General features: G+C 45.1%; 1 protein-coding gene across 1 annotated transcript in view; it reads right to left on the reverse strand.

Annotated features, from left to right (window-relative positions):
• Antxr1 (ANTXR cell adhesion molecule 1) overlaps window positions 1-23,043 on the reverse strand; it is a 196,633-nt gene that overhangs the window by 105,312 nt on the left and 68,278 nt on the right. Inside the window, 2 exon segments of the mRNA XM_034511386.2 lie at window positions 13,512-13,610; window positions 22,971-23,031. Of these exon segments, the coding sequence (XP_034367277.1) occupies window positions 13,512-13,610; window positions 22,971-23,031 (160 nt within the window).

A 23,043-nucleotide genomic window follows, 5' to 3' on the forward strand; every position in this document is an offset into this window, starting at 1 on the left:
CACAAGGTTATAATTTCCAATTCCGTGTCTTTGGAGATCGTCAACCAAGTCCAGTGGGACAGGATGAAAATAGAGAACCGTGTGAAGGAAAGCCTCTTCTTGCCTTGGGTTATGGTTGGAATATAAAATGTCCCCCGAGAGTTTACTGTTGAAACCAAGTACCATGCTGTCGGAGGCGGGAGGTGGGGTGAAGAAATCACTGGGGGGCCAGATACTGCTGCTCTTTTGGTAGTATTCATATTCTTTCTCTCTCTCTCTCTCTCTCTCTCTCTCTCTCTCTCTCTCTCTCTCTCTCTCTCTCTCTCATCCTCCCCTCCCATCCTCTACCCCATCCCCACTTCCAACTTCCTCTCTGGCTGCTACAAGGTTAGGAACTTTCTTCCTTCACACACAGGCTTCCAATTTGCTCATCTGAAACTTGTAAGAACTGATTCCCCTCTTTGTTTACATTGGTATTTGTCAGAACAGCAGAAAGCTGACATAGTTCCTCTCTCTCTCTCTGTCTCTCTCTCTGTCTCTCTCTCTGTCTCTGTCTCTTTCTCTCTCTCTCTCTCTCTCTCTCTCTCTCTCTCTCTCTCTCTCACACACACACACACACACACACACACACACACACACACACACACACACACACACACGGTAGTGCCCTAACACATGTGGTAGAGCCACTAGAAGAGAACCCAGGGCTCCCTTTCTGATGCTGCTCCTGGCCACATGTCTATCTAAGCTAATCTTTGTAACCAACATAATTTGAGTTTGCTTTTCTCTAAGGAACAGCTGAAGGGCTCTAAGGAGATTCACATCTATGTTCAGCTTGAGAGAGGCCATTCTTACGGAGAAAATGCTTTGTCAAACACAAACAGATACAGCAAATATCCCTGGGTTTCAGAAGGCAGGCAGCTTTGTTAAATCTTAGAAGTTGTGCTTTATGGGAGGCCTGGAAGAGGCAGCTTCGGTGGGGTTTGGCATGAGCACTCAGCAGACACAAGTGTGCCCTAGGGTAGTTCATTTTTAGTAGAGAGTAGAGCCTTTGTAGAGGAGACAGCTAGTTGATAAAGTACTTTTGTGCAAGCATGAGGACCCAAGTTCAAATCCTGAGCATCCTTCTAGCTAGGCAGGGTGGTAGGCACTTGAAATCCCAGCATTGAGGAGGCAGAGACAGGTAAATCCCAGGCAGGCTAGCTGAATCACTGCTTCCTTTCTGGGTAGCAGGCAGGCAGAAGGCTCCAGAGTCTGGATGCCCAATCAATAAAGTGCTTGCCATTTTGGCAGCTCTGCTAGTGACAGCCTTGGGAGCTAAGGGAGGAAGGGATCTCTCTCTCTCTCTCTCTCTCTCTCTCTCTCTCTCTCTCTCTTTCTCTCTGAGAGACAGACAGATAGAATGTTGTATAAGGGCATGAAAGAGAAAGAAGTGTATGAGAGACAATGTTGTATATATGAAACAGGAGTGTGTGTGTGTGTGTGTGTGTGTGTGTGTGTGTGTGTGTGTGAGAGAGAGAGAGAGAGAGAGAGAGAGACAGAGACAGAGACAGAGACAGAGACAGAGACACAGAGAGAGAGGCAGACAGACATCAGGTATCTTTTCCTATGTTTCTCCATCTTAATCTTTTGAGATGGGTTGTTCTCACTGAACCCGGGGTTTCCGGATTTAGTTAGGCTGTCTGGACAGCCATAGTTACCCTCCTGGCTCTACCCCCTCAGTGCAGGGATTGATTACAGGCACATGTTGCTGTATCCAACTATTGTTTGTTTGCTTATTGTATGTGGGTGCTAGGGTTCTCAAACTCAGGTCCTCATCCTTCTGTGAACCACTTTACCAACTGAACCATCTTCCCATCCCAGGATCATTTTTCAGATGCAAAATGGAGGTTAGAAAGACAAAGTGCCATCTTAGCTACATAGTGATGAAAGCAAAGCGGATCTCAGACCCAAACTGCAACATCCTGGCGTCATGGGGAGACTTCCTGCTCCAGGGACAAGTGTGAGGGAATAAGCCAAACTCTGCCCAGCATGGCTGACTAGATCTTGTATTCATTCTTTGTGGCTGTGGTCTATCCACAGTTCTTCCATACAGTACCTGTGGTGCAGTCCCGCCCACAGAGCCCCAGGCAGCCACAGGGTGGCCCCAGAAGGCCTTGTGACTCCAGGCTCCATGCTGTGGTTAGATCAGGAGGGCTCCTGCGGTGGCTGCATGCACTAGCCCAGGGAGCTCCTGTCTCATCTCTCTGTCCTAGCTAACAAGGAGTGGGAGGCAGGCTGAGGCCTTGGCAGCACGTCGTTTCTACTTCTCGTTTTGTCTTCCTTTCCTGTTCTGGAGACCACATATTTCTGGGGCAAAGCAGACAGGAGGATGGAGGGCTGTAGCTGCTTGGGGTACAGCTCTGATGTCCCCGAGATTGAACCCAGGCTGGGAGGCTGTGGGCTCACTTAAAGAGCTGGCATTTTCGTCTCTGAGAGGGACTGTTTGGTTTGGAGCCTGTTTTCACTTTACCACAAAAATGAGTGGCTTTTTCTCCCTCTCTCTTTAAACAAAGGCGGGCCATTTGGTTTCCATAATTCAGATCATCTGAGTCCTTCCTGGAATGGCCACTTGGGAAGCAGGGCACAGAGACTTCCTCCTCCACAGAGGGGCCCGTGTCTGGTTTGGGGGCTGTGCCAGCCCCCCATTGCAGCCTCTGCCAATGCCAGTGTGTTGTGCTGTTTATGGGGCCATAACCATCCATTCCGAGGACAATGGGGCCCTGCTTCTCTGCTAACTGGGTGGTCATTTCACTTCACTGTTTCCTGGCACAGCACAGAATAGAAAGGGGTAACGAGCCTAGGAGCCTGGAGCAGCCTGCTCTGTCTTGTTCACAACCAGGGAGAAAATTAGAGAGGGGTGGGAGTTGAATGAGATCAGATTTTTCTTTTAAATGAATGTGAAATGCATGTATTTCAGAATTCTAAGCAGACCTATTACATACTAACCTAAATCCTTTGTCTATAGGAGTCTGATAATCGGACAGAAGCTTGACTTAAATCAGGATTTGAGAACCAATGAGTGTCATTACAGTGTCATTGCAGATTGAACACAATCTGGGACACGGCATCCTGGAAGCTGGCTACAGGTGTGAAGAGGATGGAGGAGACCCCGCCCTGACAGACTCAGGTTCAAATCCCAGGTTTTGCTCTGACTAGTGTGTAACTGGGGTCAGGTTCTTCTATGAACGGTGGCTATGACATCACTGGGCTGTCATGTGTAAGTAAATAGAAACAAACTGAAGCACAAAGTATGGTACTTGAGACTTAATAAGGACTCAAGAAGCATCCCCTCACTTTATTATAATGGCACCCAAGCCTTTAAAATCCACCACAAATGTGAAGACCACGATTTTCAAGATGCCTGAGTGCTTGTTTATATTGATTGGCCATGCTGACATCATTTAGACACCAGGAGTTTTGGAGACGTTTTGTGTGTGCACCTGTGTGTGTAGATAAATATGCATGAGGTCCATCCATCCTTTGTATACAGATAAACACATTTATGCTGACTTTGCTCAACACCGGATAGCCATAGTCTTACAAGATGCTCCCACTCCCACTGGGAAGGGAGAGACTTTTACTATAGTATCACAGTTGGGTGCTCACCAATGCTCATTCTCCCAAAAGCCAGTGACTTGAGTTAGGGCTACAGCACAAGAAGGACCAGAGCTGGAATTCAAATCCATGTTTTGTTGAAATAATCAAGACCTTGACTAGGCAAAGCTGGACCCCAGCAGTGAGCACACCTCCCAGGGCAGACAGTCAGGAGTCGAAGCTCCGTGGCAGGCCTGGAGAATCTCCCTGGATACCCTGCTTTAAGGGCCATGAACTAAGAATCTGGAACCACGTGGAAATGAGCCCATTCTCAGGTTTCCAACCCTAAGAACATAACATTCTTCATGTTGGGGAAGAAGTTCCCAGAATTCTTCCCTATAGTTTGGTGATTACGGATTTGGAATAAAACCAAGATTAAAATTCATTAGCCAATCCAAGCACCAATCAATGTGTTCTTTTTAAGACTGATTAAATAATTCAAATACTTTTCAAGTCTTGGCAACCTTTTCTTGATATAAATACATATTTCTGACAAGAAAAAACAAAACAGAAAAATAGCTCCTAGTCCTTATCTAAGCCTACAAGAACTGATGTAAGCCCCTGAGAATTTACATTCCTGCTGTGCAATTTGCATGAGTTAGAAGAACTGGAGAGTTCTGTTGGGCTGCCCTGCTGTTGTTCTTAGAGTCCCTCGGGTCTAGGGAGCATCCTCAGGGCTTGACATGACAGTGCTCTTGTCATGAAGAACTGATCTGCAGAGGTCCATCACGGCTCTGCCACTCATGGGGATACAGCCCTGGGCAAAGCTTTTTGCCCTGTTCACCTCTTAGAGTTCTTTTCTAGAAGATGGCAACCATACTCAGATTTTATATTATAAATCTGAATGGGAATTATTATGAAAAGCTTAGCATTTGATAAACACTCGACATGTTAACTGCAGTAGTAAGGTGGAGAGCTGCCTTGTATGAAACACAAGGCGAGAGTGTTCTAAACTGAGGTGCTCTTGTTACATATCCACTACATTATATCAGGACCACTGTCTGTCTGTCTGTCTGTCTGTCTGTCTATCTGTCTATTTCCTCTCTCTCTCTCTCTCTCTCTCTCTCTCTCTCTCTCTCTCTCCATATATGAAATCCACTTATCCAAATAGGGTTTTGAAACATGTATATATGGTGTGGTGGTTCTCAAGTGGGGGCTTATGCCCCATAAGGGGACAGATGAAAGCATCTGAGACAAGATGAGGAATGACATGGACATCTCCACAAGAATTATCAGCTCCAAACATCAGCACTGTTGGAGGAGATAATCTGGTGTGATGTCTGTCTTGGCTCAAGATCTGTCTTTAATCCACAGCAGCAAGGCTCCAGGTATCCTTTTAGAGCTCAGAGCCCCCTGGGTTGTTAGTGCAATGTCCAGAAACTTCAGAATTGTTAAAGATACCAAGTAGAGGAGAGAGAGAGAGAACATGTCTGGACAGAAGGAGGAAGGGTGTTTCAGGTTCTCACATAGGCTAGGTGGGGCCCAGGCCTTCCCAGTGGCCGATGGCATAGCATCTGTGCTATCCTCCTTGGTGGATATATCATATAAATGTGGATGATCATATAAATGTGGCTCTTACGGGCACTGTAGTGCTATCAGGGTCATGACCTGATGGGGTAGGGGAACCGTAGAGCCCAGGCACCTGATACACAAACATCTACACAGGTCTGGGGTTGAGGGCAGTTACAGCAGGAAATAAAGAGGCTTGTCCTGGGTCACTGCATTTGCAGGGAAGGATGTGTGTTAAGATCATACCACTCCCACAGAAGAGAAGGAGGCAAGAGAATAAGCCATGTATGTATCCAGGCAAGGGTCAGATGCCCTGCAGGTCTCTGCTAGTCTCCACTGACCTTATGCACAAGTTTTGATCTCCATAGCGCTCACATCAGTGTTCAAACCTGCTTGTCAGAACATCTCTTCTGAATTCTCAGGATGAAATTTTATTTTTGTCAAGTAACATGTACAGTGTAAAAATTCTGAGTTGATGAAACTCTTAAAGTATTTGTTAATCATAATTCCCAGTGATAAACTTTGTGTGTGTGTGTGTGTGTATGGTGTGGTGTGTACATGAGACAAGCTCTTCCCATACGCCCCAGTCTAGCCTTAAACTCACAGTGTAGCTCAGGCTGTGCTTTTGATATTGGCCTCCTGAGTGCTGGGGTTATTAAGGGTGTGCACCAGCATGCCCAGCTGATAAACAGCACAGAGGCCTTCGGGTATAATATTTCATTCTCTGTGTATTATTTTTATAGAATTAGGATCACACTACACATAACTTTGTGGGATTTGGCATCCACCTCTCTCTGAAGTTATTAGAGAAGCTTTGGGTATTGCAAGAAGACCAGATGAAGGTAACAGGGCCCAGGGTTCTTACAAATCATTTCCTCCTCTCTATAAATCCACACCAAAAATGTCTTGACTGTTGCCATTTGTAAAACATACAAATTATCCTCTCAGCAAAGCTTCGGCCTTTTAAAGTGTTGTAATCCCAAGGTCCAAATCACTGCTCCACTCCAAACAGCTGTAATTTGCTAAGAATAAAAATGCCTTTAAAAACCTTGTTTTTCCCCCACCAGCAGCAATTCAGGATTCATGCACAAGGCATGTGCCTTGTGACACACAACTCTTCTGGTTGTGCACAATTAGATTTGGAAGATGTTTACTTTTGGAGTTGTGATGAAGAGGCAAGCCTACCCCTAAAGCCCAAAGTCATGACAGCAAGCTCTAGAAGGATGAAATCTTCACAGAAATCCAGAGGAGGGAGGCGGTCCCTATCCTCACCCCCTGAGCCACAGTGCATGACACGTGCTGCTGTGGTATGCAAGCTGGGGCCCAAACTGAAATACTCAGGGTGTGAACCACGGGCACTCTTTACTGCTTCCCCCCAGCAGACCCAACCTAACCTTTCCCAATGAATGCTGAGTATGGAGTTAAACAGCACAGAATGAGGGCCTGCCCAGGGCCCCCAGGGTCTAGCTGTGCTCAGTACCTTCTCTACGAGCATCCTACAGAAGCCACAGAGAAGCAGGGTTGTACCAAGCCCCACTCCATCACTATACAGATACAGGCACTGTTCATGAAGATTCTGCCGCCTGGTGCAGAGGTGGAGGGGGATGCTAACGTCCCACACAGAACAGAAGGGCAAGGGTGGAGGCAGGCTTCAGGGGGGAACTCAAGTAAATTTGCCTCAGAACTGCCTATGAAGAAGACTGTTTTGTGCCTGAATCTGTACAGGGCTTACCATTTCCTCTTGAGGCCATTGAACAATCGATAGTCTCCAGCATCTAGTCTGACTGCACACAGACACTTGCAGATATCTCTGTCAAGCTGCCTCTGTAAAAGTCTCTGTGGCTGCAAACCTCAAAATCCACACTCCTATGGTGGATTTCAACCTGTCTGCTGATTGTTGGAATTTGAATGACATGAGCACGCTGTGGCCTACTCCTTCCAGGAGCCACTTTAAAACTAGGACAAAACCTGTGCCCTGTGGTCCATCTGAAAGCCAGGGCAGTGGAGATGCACACACAGTAAAGGAGAGGCCCTGGGGCTCAAGTGAAAGGAACCACCCAGGAAAGCAGGAAGGAAAGGTGTTGTGATGCGACTGCATTGCTAGCTACTGAAAATGATGTTCTAAACCCTGGGAGCTGCCTTCTCTGGACTGGGGTTCAAGCCTCCCCGCTCTACAGTGCAATATCTGACAAGCAATCAAATCCCCCTGAGGCAAGTACACACCAGTCACCTGAGCACTGGAAGCTGGGACTTTGGGACACTGAGGAAATTTACATTTCATGGCAAAGTAGAGAGGTGGTCCAAAGCCTTGGAGTAAGCTCACCCAAGCCCAAGTTGTTACCAGGCCATCTAGTGGCCTCTGACACAGATAACTTTTCTCTCCTAGTGTGGCTGAGGGAGAGATGTCACAGAAGGGCATGTGGGCAGCACAGGGACAAGCTAGGCGCTTAGCGATCAGAAGCTGCTATCTCTTAGATGAAGTGTCCTGGGGAAGAATAAAGACCCCACAGGCTCCTTATGTCTCTTCATTCTGGTGTGCACAGTGACATTCTCATAGGAGATCAGCGCCCCAGAAACTCAAGCAAATTGCATGCAGTGCCTTTGACCATCACACCTGATGCTCTAACTCACACCAAAGGCTTTTGTTGGGAAGTCTCAGGTTTCTTCTTCCTTTTCTATTCCCCTCTATCTGCTGTCATGGATGCATTGATAATCACCTCGGGATACCCGAAGCAGCCCTGGCTCCCAGATGTTTCCTAAGATGAAGTGTATAGTTTCTGGATAATAAGACAAAGTCTAGACAAACAAACACCCTGGACCATTCACAGTCAAATGAAAGGTTTTTCTTTCTTTCTTTCTTTCTTTCTTTCTTTCTTTCTTTCTTTCTTTCTTTCTTTCTTTCCCCTTTTGGAAAGCTGAGCCTCTTTGGGGGACCTTTGAAAATGGCCTGTTTGAGAAAGTATCTTCAAAGGTTGTGGAGTCCCATCCTTTGGGAGTATACAAGAAGTAAGCCACAGCCAGGCCTGCTTAATAGGAAATCAAGTTGGGAAGTAACATTCATATAAAAAGTAAAGCATGGCTGTGGAAGTCTATAGCGTATATAAAAAGCCAGTGTCTTTGTTTGTAGTCCTCGTTACACAGCCCAAGAACAGTCTGGCGTGTGTCTTATTATCACATAGTAAACTGTCTGTTTTTTTATTTACTGTGCATAAAATGGGTCATTTCTCAGCTCACACCCCAGTGTCCTCATTTCAGCATATGAATCTCTAAGCAAGTGGGTTTTCAATTGGAAGCAGGCCTTGCCTTGGCACGGAACACTGAATACTGAAGTCAGAGAATGTGCCAGGATAAACCGATAACATTTGTGGTATTTGCAAGGTATGTTCTTGGCCAGAAGGGACTTCAGCCTGGTGATTGGAAAGCCAACCAAGTTTCATATGTATGCTAGGCATAAATAATTATAAAAATTTAAATTAAGCTTAAGAACTTCAGTGAGTTCTTTTCTAATAGCAGGACAAGTATATTTATAGAAATCTTAGAAAAAAGACAGGAAGAAGAAAATACAAATTTACTGTAGTCTTATGCAGGGGTGGCTGCTGCTAACATTTCAAGGTGTATGTTTTAAGTTTGCTCATGACTGTGTGTGAAGAAAAAACAGTGCCAAACACAGCTTTTTATGTGCTGCTTGTAACTTTGTTTTAACACGGGATGTAACATCACATCAGCAGTCTCCTACAATATTAGGAATTATGAAGGGGAGACTTGTGTTTTGCATGTGGCTCGTCCACCTAGAAACATTTATGCTGTTCTTTAAATGTCCCCTGGGCCCTCTTCTTCCTTTACTGCCATGAGAATTAGCACAGTAAGCACCGTGTCACCATGTCTCTGTTGACCAGTGGTTCTCAACCTTCCTCACACTGCATCCCTTTAATACAGTTCTTCATGTGGCGGTGACCCCCAACCATAACATTATTTTCGTTGCTACTCTGTAACTGTGACTTCACCTTCACTACTGCTATGAATGATAACTTTTTTTTCACCAATCTTAATCTCACTCTCTGAGATGCTTCTCTGAAAAGCCCACACCCACGCTTCCCATATGTCTGATTTTCTCTTTCTCTCAACTCTCCTGTTTGCTTCTATATGAAGATATCCTTACTAAACCCTAGCTATACTTCATAAATGTATTAAAACAGGAGGCTTGTTTTAAGTACTGCCTTCTAAGACGTCTGATGGAGTCTTACTGATCAGGCATGAGAACATCGTTCATCTGCATCTTTGCAGATCCTGGGTACTGAGCTTTTGCTCCTTCTCCCAGGTTTGTTATAGCAAAAATCAACAACTGGAGCTGGCTGTGGTGGTGCAGGCCTGCAATCACAGGACTGGAGAGGCTGAAAGATTAGGGATTCAAGGCAATCCTCAGCTATATGGCATGTCGGAGGTCAGCACGAGCTACGTGGGAACGTGTGTCAAGAACAAAACCAAAGGAAAATCCAAGAAAGCTGATTGTCTCCTCTTGCATGATCATGGCCACACTGGGTGCTCTCTCTGGGATTAGTGAGCATTGGTTTTCACACTGGGTGCTCTCTCTGGGATTAGTGAGCATTGGTTTTCACACTGGGTGCTCTCTCTGGGATTAGTGAGCATTGGTTTTCTCGTAAGTTCCCTTTTCATCTATTTCATCTGTTCTTTTTACTTCTGGAAACAGTTTTATTATTTGTGTGCACATGTGTGGACATGAGACAGACACTGAGGAGTCAGTTCTCTCTCTCCAGGGCTGTGGAGATCCAGGGCTTAAACTCTGGTTGTCAACCTTTTGGCCCTGAATTATATATATTATAAATATTATCCTTATTTTTTTTCCCTTTTGATTTTTGTTGGGACTGTTAAGAAGAGAATTTAAAAATATGTGCTTACACCGTCAATTTTTTTTCCCTTAGAGCTTAGTCCTTTTTTAGCTCAATGTTTTTATCTACTGGATAATTATGCAAACATTTACTTTTCTAGAAATTTTATATTTTTATGTTCGCATTAAAGTTTTCAGTTCATCTGGAATTTGTTTAACTGTAAAGTGCAGATAAAAATCAACTGTAATCGTTTCTCTAAGCAGTTACCCAGCTGTGCCAGCACCGCTGATCTAAATGGTCACCTAATTTAACACCAAGTTCATAGTGGAGTTTGGCTCTGTTTGGGGCTCAGTGCTATTGCTGTTTGTCCATTGTACCAGTCACACACTGTTTGAATGATTTTTTTTTTTTTTTTTTGGTCCATTCTAAAGCAAGCTCAGTCAGGTTTCTGCATTTTAACTTGGCCAGTCTTACAGTTTATTCTTCCATATAAAGTTTAAAATTATTGTGCTAACTTAAAAAGCTCCCATGGGAATTTCCACTGGGGTTGTACTAGAAATAAGTATTAAATTTAAAGCAAGTAACATCTTTACAATGCTCTGTTACTTCTCTGTTTAGTGATAGTGACACGGGCACTGGTACTATTGAAGTAACACCTGTAGCCAGGAGTGGGCAGCTGTTCCTGGCCATGCTGTGAGTTCCACCCGCCACACTAAGCCTCTCAACAACCTGTGACATAGTAGCTACTGTCACAAGCACTTCACAGAGAAAAGCCAAAGCACAGAGTGTTGCATGACATGTTACAGTAACAGCTGGAGAGGATGGAGCCAGCACCCTTCCCCAGATACTGCATTATGCCTGGGGTCTAGACCATGTATCGATTCTCACTTTCTTTATATCCCCATAAGGTTTTTCTTATGACTCTGATATCTCTTTATAAGTTGTTCTCAATAGATTTTGTTTGTCATTACATTTTTTCCCAGAATATTTTAAAAAATATTTTATTTATTTATTTCATGTGTGTCTGTCTGTCTGTCTGTCTGTGTGTGTAGGGGGGGTGGGTTTGACTGTTTTGAGCTGCCTGATGTGGGTGCCGGGAACTGAATTCAGGTTCTCTGGAATTGCAGATGGTGCTCTTAACTTCTGAGCCATCCCTCCAACTCCCTGGACTGACTATTTTCTAATGGTTGCCATTGAATTCTGGGCAAAGGTATTGGTAAAAGTTGAGGCTTTATAGCTGGGGGTAGTGGTAGGAGTGACCACAGAAGAGAACAATGATAAATAAAATGTCACAATAAAATCCATTAATTGTATGTTAGCTAAAAAAAAGTTTCTGAGAACTAGAAAAAATAAAGGAGGGGCCAATTGTGAAACATCCGGTTTAACAGCCCTCTTGTAGTCTAGCAACATTGCCTAGCAGAAACTAGCGACTCTAGTTCCTAGGAATGAACACTCATCCCAAAGTATTTGAAGGTGCTGATGCTGTCTTCAGTTCTCTTGTGTCTTTAATGATGTCATGGCACTGTCTAAGGTGTCAGAGATGGCCATGTGCAGCTATGAACGCTTAAATCAAACCAAGTAAAATTAAACTTGAATTTCTTAATCACATAGCCAGGTTTCAAGTACCAACAGCCACCTGCGGCATGTGGGGACCACACTGGCTGGCTTTCTAGAACATTCCTACCATTTGCAAGATGGCCATGCTGGAACCATCAGGTCGCCATTACAGAGGAGCAAGATGGAATGCTTCAATATTTCCGTTCCAACTTTAAAATGAATGCCATTCATAGTGATTTATTATTTAGAATGACTCTGAGTTTAAATCTGTACTTGGAGATGTGTGTCACTGTGTTAAGGTGACACACTTTTGCTTTTCACCTCCGGCATCATGGTTTTGCTGTGTGACAAATTCCCTCTGAGATCGAGTTCCTCTCTCTGTCTTCTGCTGCCCTCAAGGCTGTGGGGTGAGTTTGCTGTCCAAGGTGCTTCTCTAGCCAGTGGCCTGTGTTTCTCTGAGTGAATGAGGGGAGGGCTGGCCACAGGAGGCACCCGAGTGCACACCAGGAAAGGAAGAACAATAGGAAGAGAGATCAGAGTTCACAGATCAACTGGCAAGTGCTGGTCTGTCCTGTGTCCTGTCCTCTCCTAACATGATCCCCTCCCTGCCCTGCTATGGTTTGCCCTCACAGAAGGCCAGTTCAAAAGCTCACTGTTCTGGGATGAAAATAAATCCTCTGAGTTTCTGCCTTTTCTTGGGATTGGGCTCCAGAGGGATGGGGATTTATAGTGACTTTGGAAGCAGCTTCTACAATGTGGACAATGAAAAATGATTTCAAACAGCACACATATTTTGGACACACAAGAGCAGTCCCAGTTTTTAATAAAACTAACTGAATGCTTTCAATGTTTGATATTAGCCCAAGCCAGAAATTCCAGATGTCTATGAGGAAGCCGCTGCTTGTGTTTAAACAATCAAGAGAGTTTCAAGGTGTCAAGGAGAGAGAGAAAAAAAAAGGTGTGTCCTTCAATTTTCCTAACTTAAAAACAGCTTTAGACCTCCTGTCTTCTGGGGCTACAAGGAGAAGAGCCAGAGTGGGTGGGAGCTGCCTGTGGGTGGGGTCTGCCTTCCTTCCCTCCTTCACCTCTGGGCTGCCAAGCAGAAAGGATGAAGCACAGGAGCGCCCAGTGTGATGGAAAATACAGCCCAGTGTGGCTGTTGTTTATCCCTGCAGACGGGAGCCAGGAATTGTCCCTGTGATGGACGCCAGATGCAAATAATAACCAGGCTCCCAGCATCTGCCCTTCTGGAACTAGACCTCCCATCTCTCCTGGACAGCCACGGAGTCACACGTCTTTAAACTCAGATCTTGCCTACTGCAAACGTCTCCCAAAGCTTCCATTGTTATGACAGTCTGTTTTCCCTCGTGAGATGCGCTTAGTTTTACTTCCGTATTCCTGATTTTATGTGAGGAATTCACCACAATGAGAGTTTCTTGGCTACTTCCAGCAAGACTCTTTCAGATTGAAAAAGTCCCAGAGTCCACATATGCAAGTCCAGTATTCTGGTGTTTGCTTTATTCGGGATTAATCTGTTTAGACCATCTTGTTTCCATTCTAGAGTCTCCAATGCTTTGTTGAGAAGCCTCGAGCTCCAAAGGCCCAAACTAAGCAGGGCCTGAATGGGTAGTGAAGGACTTAAGACCATAAGAAGGAAGCAGGCACTCACTGCCTCCTTAGGGCTGGTTCAGTACTGGGGGTGTGGAGTGCACACCGAAAACTCATGCCAAGCCTCATCCTGATCCCCTAGCTGGGCATCCTCAGGTTGTACCAACCCAGGAGGGATCCAGACTCAGGTCAGAACCAAGAACATCAATAGGACCTGCTACTCCCTGCTGGGGGCCTCATTAGCACTGAATAGTTCTCTGAAGGCCCTGGTAAGAGGCTGTGCTGCCAAACCTCCCGTCCCACCCACCCCAGTGTCATATAATGGCTTTGCTGGCAAGCCCCTTCATGCCCCACACCAGTGACACCAGGACTTACTGAGTGTGACCGAATCATTGATTTTGAAGCTGCAGAGGACCCTGTCCACATTGCGGGCATGTCGGAAGCCATTTCCTCTTACGACCACTTGAAAGGACTCTGAAATGGGGAACAGCAGCACACATTACATGACCGTCACCTGTAAACTCGCTTTCTGACCACCACAGAGCCCCTGGCTGTGATTTCAGGGAGCTCTACAATCCCAGAGATCAGATCAGATAGGAGAACAAGAGCAACAGGAAGGCTCCGTTCTGCCCACTGACCCCTTCTCCCAATGTTCTCAGGGAAGACACAGAGCTTCCTGCATGGAAGCTCCATCCCTACTTGAGCTCCTGCCTCCAATGCCCCCTCCTCTCACCTCTTCTCTATTCGAATCTTACCCCCTTTTCAAGTCTAAACAGTTCTAAAACAACCAGAGGGGAGCGAGGGAAGGGTCCTTTACTTCCTCCCCAACATCTCTCCTTCAATCCGATTTACATTTTGGAATCTCTTGAGAGACTTTCCTTAGACCCCAGGTGTCTCATCAGCTTTAGAAACTACGGTCCCTGGCACATCAGAGCCTGCACTTAAACCTTTGTTGGGCATGAAGTTATGTAATGTCTGGTCATATTCTTTTGTCTCTCTCCCCCAGCCAGAAAAGTATTCCTTGAAGTCAGCAGTTGTATGATGCTTCTGCAGCTCTCCTCTCTCCTGGGGACACAGCTGTCTTGTGTAGGAGTCACTGTATGCAGCTACTGAACTCTGTGGAGGTCAGGTGTCAGGCATGACCTGCTTGAAGGAGCATTGGGTCTTTAGTGTAGGACCATTTCTCTATGACTAGAAGAAACTGCATGGGCTCGCATATCAATTTCACACTGGTAGAGTGTATGTCCAATTAGTAACATGTATGATTGACATTGATTGTTACAGGTTAAAAATATCTTTATAATATTCTCCTACCAAAGAAAACAGCCAGTTAGTGGCATGCTTAAGAATATCTGTTTATACTAGATATCAAGCAATCCATTCTGTTTATTTACTTACTTATTTCTGTGTGTCTGTGCACCTGCATCTAGAGGCCAGAGAACAACCTTAGCCATTGCTCCTCAGGAGCTGCCCTCCTTGCCTTTTGAAGCAGGGTCTCTCCCTGACGTTCTGATTGCCAAGCAAGCTGGGCTGGAGGGCCAGTGAGCCCCAGCTGCCTGTGTCTTCCTAATGCTAAAGTTACACACATGTACCACCAGGATGGCTTTAAGAGTTGTCTTTTCTTGAACCCGTGTTCTGGGGACTGAACTCAGATCCAGGTGCTAAGCCCTTTACAAACTGAGCCATCTGCCCAGATCTCACTCGCCTTTGTCTTGATTACCTGTGTATAAATAAAAATTGGGCTTTGGAACAATGCTTTAGCAATCTACAGAGACAGTGCAGAATCAGAAGAAAACTGCAGCGATTGTGAAAGTGTTTCTGATGTAAGCTGCTACCCAAGTAGAGACTCTCGGAGGGAGAATGTGTTAAGAAGCTAGCATAGGTGACTCTATCAAAGTTAAATGTCATGAGTTTATGTCACATTCATTTCCACAGAATGCAGAGATCTCGTTTGCCCAGGCAATAACGGATAGCTAATGGCCCCACACTGTGCCAGCCCAGTGATGAGCACTGTGTGGCTCTGATGCCATGAGCATCTCCCCACAGGCCAGGGGGTGCAGCTGAGAAAGTGATCTCATAGACGCTATGTAATCACCCAAGAGCACACAGATTAAAAAGACCCCAGACCTGATCTGAAATCCAGGGCAGCCACTCACCTAGCCCTTATACACTATCCTCTTAAGACTATCTGGTATTCCTAATTTTGGACAGGTGGGCTCATTTGTCACGATCTATACACGAGCCAGGGACTAATTGTGAGGAGGCCAGAGGCATGAATGGTTGACATTGCAAACAAGAGGAGAAGGGAGGAATCAGAGGAACGGAGACCAGGAGGGCAAGGGGATTAAAGTTCTGACCTTTGATGATTTGCCCAGAACCAGCAAAGCTGGACTCATGTCCCCAGGGTCAGAGCCTTGGTTGGGAACTTTATTAATCGATACAGTTTTTCAGGACTGCACTCATAAGCAGTAAGGATTTATATATGCACGTTGATTGCTGGGTCATGCAATCGCTAAGTTTAGAAAAGTCGATTTAAAACTTTAGACGCTCCCCTCCCTGGCACACTGCTGAACATCTGGTTCAGTGGGCGGTAGACTCGTACTGCCTCTTATTTCCTCAAGGCAGCTAGGAGAAAGCTATCTTGTGTTTCTGGTTTGAATGGCAGACATATAGACATCTGGTTGACGCTTCTGCTGATTCTGCATGTTTTCTGCCTTGCCTTTGGCCTCCCTCTTGTTTCCTCACAGATCAGCAAAGGGAGAGGAGATGCTGGAAACAGGCTGCGTGCCAGGCTCTCTTCTCTAACACCATGTTCAGCACCGCCGGTTCAGATGTTGAGGCCTTTATAAAAGAAGGTCCCCACATGTCTAGTTGGCCCAGCTTCAGGGAGTTGAGGAAGGAAGACAGCAGGGACCCATGATGGGAACCAAACCATGCAACCACTTAGGCCTGGGGAGAAGAGCTGGGGCGAGAGGCAGGCTCTTACCCTGCCTGGCACGATTTCCATGTCAGTGCACACATTTGGCTTCCAGAACAGCTCAAACATCTGACCCAGCAGCCCTACTGGAATGTCAGATCCTTGTACAAAGAAGTTATATAATCCAACTCTGTGTGATGAATCTGTAGCAAGGAGGAACCAGGATACACTTCACCCAGGACATCCCACTCTAATGCTCCTGATCCTCAGAACCCTACCTCTGCCCTTCACAGTTCAGTGCTTACAGGAAATGTGCACGCAAGGCCTTCTGTAAGAGCCTAACTCCTTCAGGAAGTGTCAGGGTGGATTGTAGGCCTTCAGGGTAGAATTGTCTATGTGCAGTGATCTTTAATTTGATCTTTGGTGACATTTATCCTTTAAGGAATGTATCCCCAAGACATATAAATTCATAAGGATCCTTTTGTAATTTTATCCCTAATGGTAATATAAGGTATCTTAATGGCAGAAGCTAGTGTTTCTGTTTCTTCTGGATGCTCGTCTGTGCCTGACCTGGGGTAGTTTGTCTCCATGTAAGCTCATTGGATGAAAGAAAGACCAAGAGGGGGGAAAGTCTGTGTATTTTCCGAGGTTAACAAATGAAAATATGTTTACCATTATTAGTCATTTCAGAATGCAAATAAAAAAGTGTACAAGAACTCACAATAGCATTTTCGTAGGAGCCTACAACAATGGATGCCCACTAACTGATGAATAAGCTTCTCTACATAATAGAATAGTACCTAACCACAAAAAGAGACCAGGTTCTAATGTACACTGTGACACGAAAGCCTTAGGAACACTATGCTAAATGAGAGAAATCACATGCAAATGGCAGTGCATGGCAGGATATCATTCATGTGAACCGCCCAACTTAGCCAAATCAGAGACAGGAAGCAGAGTAGTGGCTTGCAGTGGTGTCGTGGTGGATGGGGTAGGGAGTGACTACTCACTAGGTACACAGTTTCTTTCTGGATGATGAAAGCATTATGGAATTAGGTAGCTGCTGTGGCCAAGAAGACTGATATGTTAAAAACACCAAATAAATTGTATGCTTTAAAAGAGAAAATTTCATAATTTGTGAATTGTGAATTAAAAAGAGCAAAAACAAGGAGTTTAGCAAACTTACTCTATACTCTCTCCTTTCTTCGATTTCTCTCCTTTTTACAAAAATTACAATGCATAGTTTTGGAATGGCTTCCTCTCATTCTCTGGACATTTGCATATTTTCTTCTTGCTCTGCTCACTCAATACTGCTGTGTCTGACTATGGTCAGTGCTACATCATTCTGTAGGTCAGTTCTAGTTTTCTCTCCTAATAAATGCTTATTGCACCTTGTAACATATATTAGAATACTTTGATTTTATAACAACGTCTGTGAGACATAATTGGCATATGCTAGCATGCATGGGAAAGGTAGGATTTGACACGAGACCCATACTTGACAGCAGACAGGATGATGACCTCTTTCTAACCATCAATGTTTCCTTCTATTGCCTTTAACAGCTGTTCCTGTTCTTCCTTCTCTCCCAGGAACCACTGGTCTGCTTTCCAAGGAAGCATCCTTTTGTTGGGGTTGGTCTTGTGCATTGTGTATTCAGGGTTCTGCATTGTATTCAGATGTTGAGTTCTGTTCTCCAAGATCAGGTTGCAGTGTGGACATGGGCATTGTACTGACCAATGCTCCACAATAATCTCTGATTGGGTAATAAAAGACTAGAGCCAGTGATTGAGCAGGAGGAGGGACTTGAGATGAAGTAAGGGGTCTTAGGTAGGGACCACGAAGGGAAGAAAAAAGATACGGGAAGAGGGAGGTCGTCATGAAGCAGGATGGACCATGAGAAAGGACCATGAGCATGTGGCCAAGAGAAAATCACCCTGAGGACACACATGGAGTAGAGCAAACAGAGCAAGACTCAGCTGGCAAATAACACTGCTGGGATGTAGGTTTAAATAGCTCAGAACCTGACCAGCATAGAACCTCGGCTAGTCAATAAGATACAGTATCTCTGTATCTTTTATTTGGGTGCTACATGGGTTAGAGCAGGGCTGAAACCCATATAAAATGACTTCTATATCAGTTTGCATTTTCTAGACGTTTATGAGAATGAAATCACACAAATAAGCTGTTATGCTCGGCTTCTTTGTTAGTTTAATTAAGACTCGCCTGTGATTACTTTGAGGCTTATACAGGGTTTGTTTCAGGGCTCAGTATTATTCCAACATACAGAAAAATTAAATTGTTTCTGTACATTCAGTTGCTTATGAGTATATGAGTGGTTTACACAGCTTTGAGTCTATTAAAAACAGCTAGTATGAGCAACTGTCTGTTCATTTTGTCTGGTCACAGATTTCATTTCCCTTTTTATCTTGGGCAAATGTCTAGGGCTGGCAAGGCTGACCCATTCAATTAGCATATGTTTAATTATTTTAAGAAATTATTTTCAGGGCTAGAGAGATGGTTCATCGGGTAAGATCACTGGCTGTTTTTCCAGAGGACCTGAGTTCAGTTCCCAGCAACCACATGGTGGCCTGCAACCTTCTGTAATGGGATCTGATGCCCTCTTCTGGCATACAGGTAGACATGCAATACTCACATACATTAAATTTAAAAAATCCTTTAAAAATTGTTTTCCACTGTGGATTCCCACTTTGCATTCTCGTTGACAGTGTACGAGAGTTCTTCTTCTAATAAAAAATATTGATTGGAAGGAGATGTGTGTGTCTGTCTAGAAGATCATGAAACATTCATTCAGAAGAGAGTCTAGTGTCAGGAGTGCTCTGTGAAACACTGAGAAGGTCAAGAAATGAAACCTTCATCTGATTTTGCCTGAATCGAGTCTACTTCATGCTTCTAAATTCCAATAGCAAATGTGAAGGTGGAAATACTTTGCTTTGGGGTAACCTCCCCTGCTTCGTGAGAAGCTGTGGGGGACAGTGGGATGCTACAACTGCCTCTGAAGTGACCCTGTGAGAGGCTGCGTGTGTGATGTCCTTTCTGGAAGTGCTGGTAAGGACTCCAAGTGAAACCAGCCTCCATTCTAATCAGTTCTCTCCAGCAGTCCTTGCTCATGGGAGTCTGTGGTGAACTCTGAGCCCAAGGCCCACTGAGCTCAGCACAGGGTGTGCTAGGCAGGAGCTCAGTTAGGTGGAGCCAGCCTTTCAATGGACAGCCTTTCCTAAGTCACACAGAGCCTGACATGCAAGAATGTTTAATAAGAACGTTTAAAGGCATCCATGTTGGGAGGGAGCAAAGTTGTTTAAGCAAAGGTGTCAAAGCTACCACACAGCAGGTAACCGCTGTGTGCTTTGGAACAGGGACTGGATCAAGACAAAGCAGCATGGTGAATGGCCACCATATATTGGTCTGAGTTAGGGCTGACAGCATGGAACAGAAAGGGACCATTGAATGGAAAGAATACATGCATTTCTTAAGGAAGTTGCTCACTCCCGACATTGGTTGTCCGTGGGGCAGACATAGCTCCATTGTCACTAGACCTGAGTTTCCGAGACAGTATGGAAGTCGGAATCTTTAAGTGCATTGGTGTCTTAGTATGTTAACAACAACTGTATTTTTTAAAAACGGCAGTGTGAACAGAAAAGAACACATGTGTGAGTCTCTCAAAGCCTCCAGGCCACCAGCTTGCAGCCTCTGAGCCTGGAGGCAATCTGCAAAGACTCTACTACATAGGTCCTGTGTCTAGTGGTTTTCCCTAACCCTGCTTGTATGAGAAGCCGGCTATTTGAGCCAAAGTTCTACCCTTTATAGTAGTCCTGGAAGAACGTTATCCCACTCCATATCTGCTGCCTAGTACCTGACACTAAACAACCTACTCACAGGATCTGGCAGACCTAGGGGGCCCAGTACTTCTATGCCATATGCATTAAGTTTATATACATACTTTTAAAAATCATCTTGAACACCTTAATGGCATGTAAGGGAGACTTTGAGTAATTAGTTGAATCTGGAATTATCGAGGAGAGCTTTTTTTCTGTTGTCTAAATGGCCCCTGCTTTTTAATTGTGTTTCATTCTAACTAAACAGTTAAAAAGTATAAGAGCCAAGTACAGTTGCACAAAAGATCTAACAGAGAAGAAAGAGTCTAGGTATTGTGCTATGGAGGAACACATAAATAAAGACACGCATCGACTTTTATTTATGGCCTATTCAGCGCGGGGTGCTCTGCTAGGCAGTGGGACTTGGTGCTTAGGGGAAGGAGCTAACAATTCTTGAGAATTAGAAACTGCTCATCCCCTGCAGGCTTTCTGATGTCTCACAAGGTTGCTACACATCCAAGATCATAGAGCCAGAGCCTGGGGTTTCTTCATGCATGAGATAGTTGCACAATCAAGGGACTCCCTTGTCTTTTAATTACTTTGAAGTTCAGAATTATAAAAAACCGTTTTATATTCACACAATACACAAAGTTCAAGTACTCTGAGTAACCCACTCTCTGCCTAGGAGCTCAGGGGTCGCAGACCTTGAAGTTAATAATAAAGTCTAATCCAGTTTAAGCTCCACCCTGTGCAGGCCCATTACAAGGCCCTGGCATGACTTTACGTGATCATATCTTTTGTCAAGTTTCCCTCCCCTGTGTTTTCTGATTTACTCATTTTACACGCATGTGTTTTGCCTGCATGTATGTGCATGCACCATGTGCATGCTTGATGTCCTCAGAGTTTCAGATGATTATGAATCACCATAATCATAGATCATAATCATAGATGCTGGGTCCCTGAGTCCTTTGCAAGAGCAGTGAGTGCTCTTAATTCCTGAGTGTCTCTCCTGCCCGCCCACTTCACCCTTATAAGGTACACTGTGTAGCTCAGGCTGGCCTTGATCTCTCCATCCTCCTGCCTCGACCTCCCAAGTGATAGGGTTATATGTGCACACCAGGCTTTTCTGGAAAACATTCTCCTGGCGTGACCTCTGCGGTGAACCCATTTCTCTGACATCTGTGCTTCCAAACAATTTATTTGAACATGTGAAGGGGCTTTTTAAAAATTGCTCTTCTTTGGAAAATTAAGACATATTTCTGAATAGTCACCATGTATTTTGTTAACAACTTTACACACATGTGCATGTATACTTGTGTGTGTGTGTGTGTGTATTCATATGTGCACATATTCATTCATGTAAGTATAGAGTTAGGCATTGAGTCTTGCTAACATGTATGTATGTATGTATGTATGTATGTATGTATGTATTTTATGTGATGTTGACAAAGACTTAGTGTCTACTTCCTTGGCTATTTTCAATTGCTCTAAAATGCAACCAATAAATGAGAAGGAAATCGACAAGAACTCCCTTAACTACAGCAGTAAAATAAGCAAGCTCTTCCTGCTGGGTCTACTGTCTCATCAGGGTGGGGTGATAAATTTCCTGTTGATAGTTAATGACCAGTATTTGATGTTCAGAGACTAGCAACAGGACATCAACAGGGGACTCACAATAGTGAACAGCAAAAGGTCCAGAGGGACAGGGACCACCGAGTCCATCCTGTGTCTCCATCACCCAGCAATATGCCCGGCCCTCAGCAGGTTAAAGAGATTATTAAATGAATGAAACAAGGCTGGCGAGAGGAAGCCTATGTATGACAGAAGCTCGTGCTCGAAGCCTCAGAGTTCAAAGCAGGATGAGGCCAAGGTTTCCATTACTCGGAGATGATATTGTGACTCAAAGAAAAGGCTGCTCTCAGTGCTACACAGATGACTCAGTGGTTAAGAGTACTGGCTGCTCCTCTAGAGGTCCTGAGTTCAATTCCCAGCAACCACATGGTGGCTCACAACATCTGTAATGGGATCTAATACCCTCTTCTGACATGCCTGCTCTATATGCAGACAGAGCACTCATATGCATAAGATAAATATTTATTTTTATTTTTTTTTAAAAGAGCATTAAAAGGCTGCTCTCTAGAGACTTTTTCTATTGATGATAAATTGTAATGGGCCTGAAACTCTATATCATTATTTTGTAAGGCCTGGTAGATTGAACAATTCAGACAAGTATATCAAATACACAGAATAGTAAAGAACAGCATTTCAGGGGAGGCCGAGGGCTGTCTGTGACCCTCCATGTAATCTGTAGGGCTGTCACAACAAAGAACCCCTCTACTCACAGGCAGGGTGGTGTGGCAGTCAGCCTTGCACAGGCAGGGTGGTGTGGGGGTCAGCCTTGCACAGGCAGGGTGGTGTGGCGGTCAGCCTTGCACAGGCAGGGTGGTGTGGCGGTCAGCCTTGCACAGGTAGGGTGGTGTGCGGGTCAGCCTTGCACAGGCAGGGTGGTGTGGCGGTCAGCCTTGCACAGGCAGGGTGGTGTGGGGGTCAGCCTTGCACAGGCAGGGTGGTGTGGGGGTCAGCCTTGCACAGGCAGGGTGGTGTGGCGGTCAGCCTTGCACAGGTAGGGTGGTGTGGGGGTCAGCCTTGCACAGGCAGGGTGGTGTGGCGGTCAGCCTTGCACAGGCAGGGTGGTGTGGGGGTCAGCCTTGCACAGGCAGGGTGGTGTGGCGGTCAGCCTTGCACAGGTAGGGTAGTGTGGGGGTCAGCCTTGCACAGGCAGGGTGGTGTGGTGGTCAGCCGTGCACTGAATGGGAATCTGGTATTTCTAGGCTTGCCCTGCACTCATGTTCCATGAAGAGGAGGATTTGAGAATGGAATTCAGGCTTTTCAGAAACTGACCTTTTCTCCTTTCTCTTCCTTTCCCCACAGCAGATTTAATTAGCAGTGTCTGTTCCCCCCCCCCCCCCACACACGCCTGCCTCTTGTCCCACTTTAACTCTCTCCCCCATGAAACAAATGTAGATTTGAACTCAAAATACCATCAACTGAATGAAAGAGATTAACACTTAATTTCAACTTACCTCCTGCACAGATGGTGGATGGTTCAGCCGCTAGAATTTCAATGCAGGATTTCTTTAAAATCTGGGTAGAGAG

The sequence above is a fragment of the Arvicanthis niloticus genome, chromosome 9 (assembly GCF_011762505.2).
Source record: "Arvicanthis niloticus isolate mArvNil1 chromosome 9, mArvNil1.pat.X, whole genome shotgun sequence".
In the NCBI taxonomy this organism is placed as follows: domain Eukaryota; kingdom Metazoa; phylum Chordata; class Mammalia; order Rodentia; family Muridae; genus Arvicanthis; species Arvicanthis niloticus.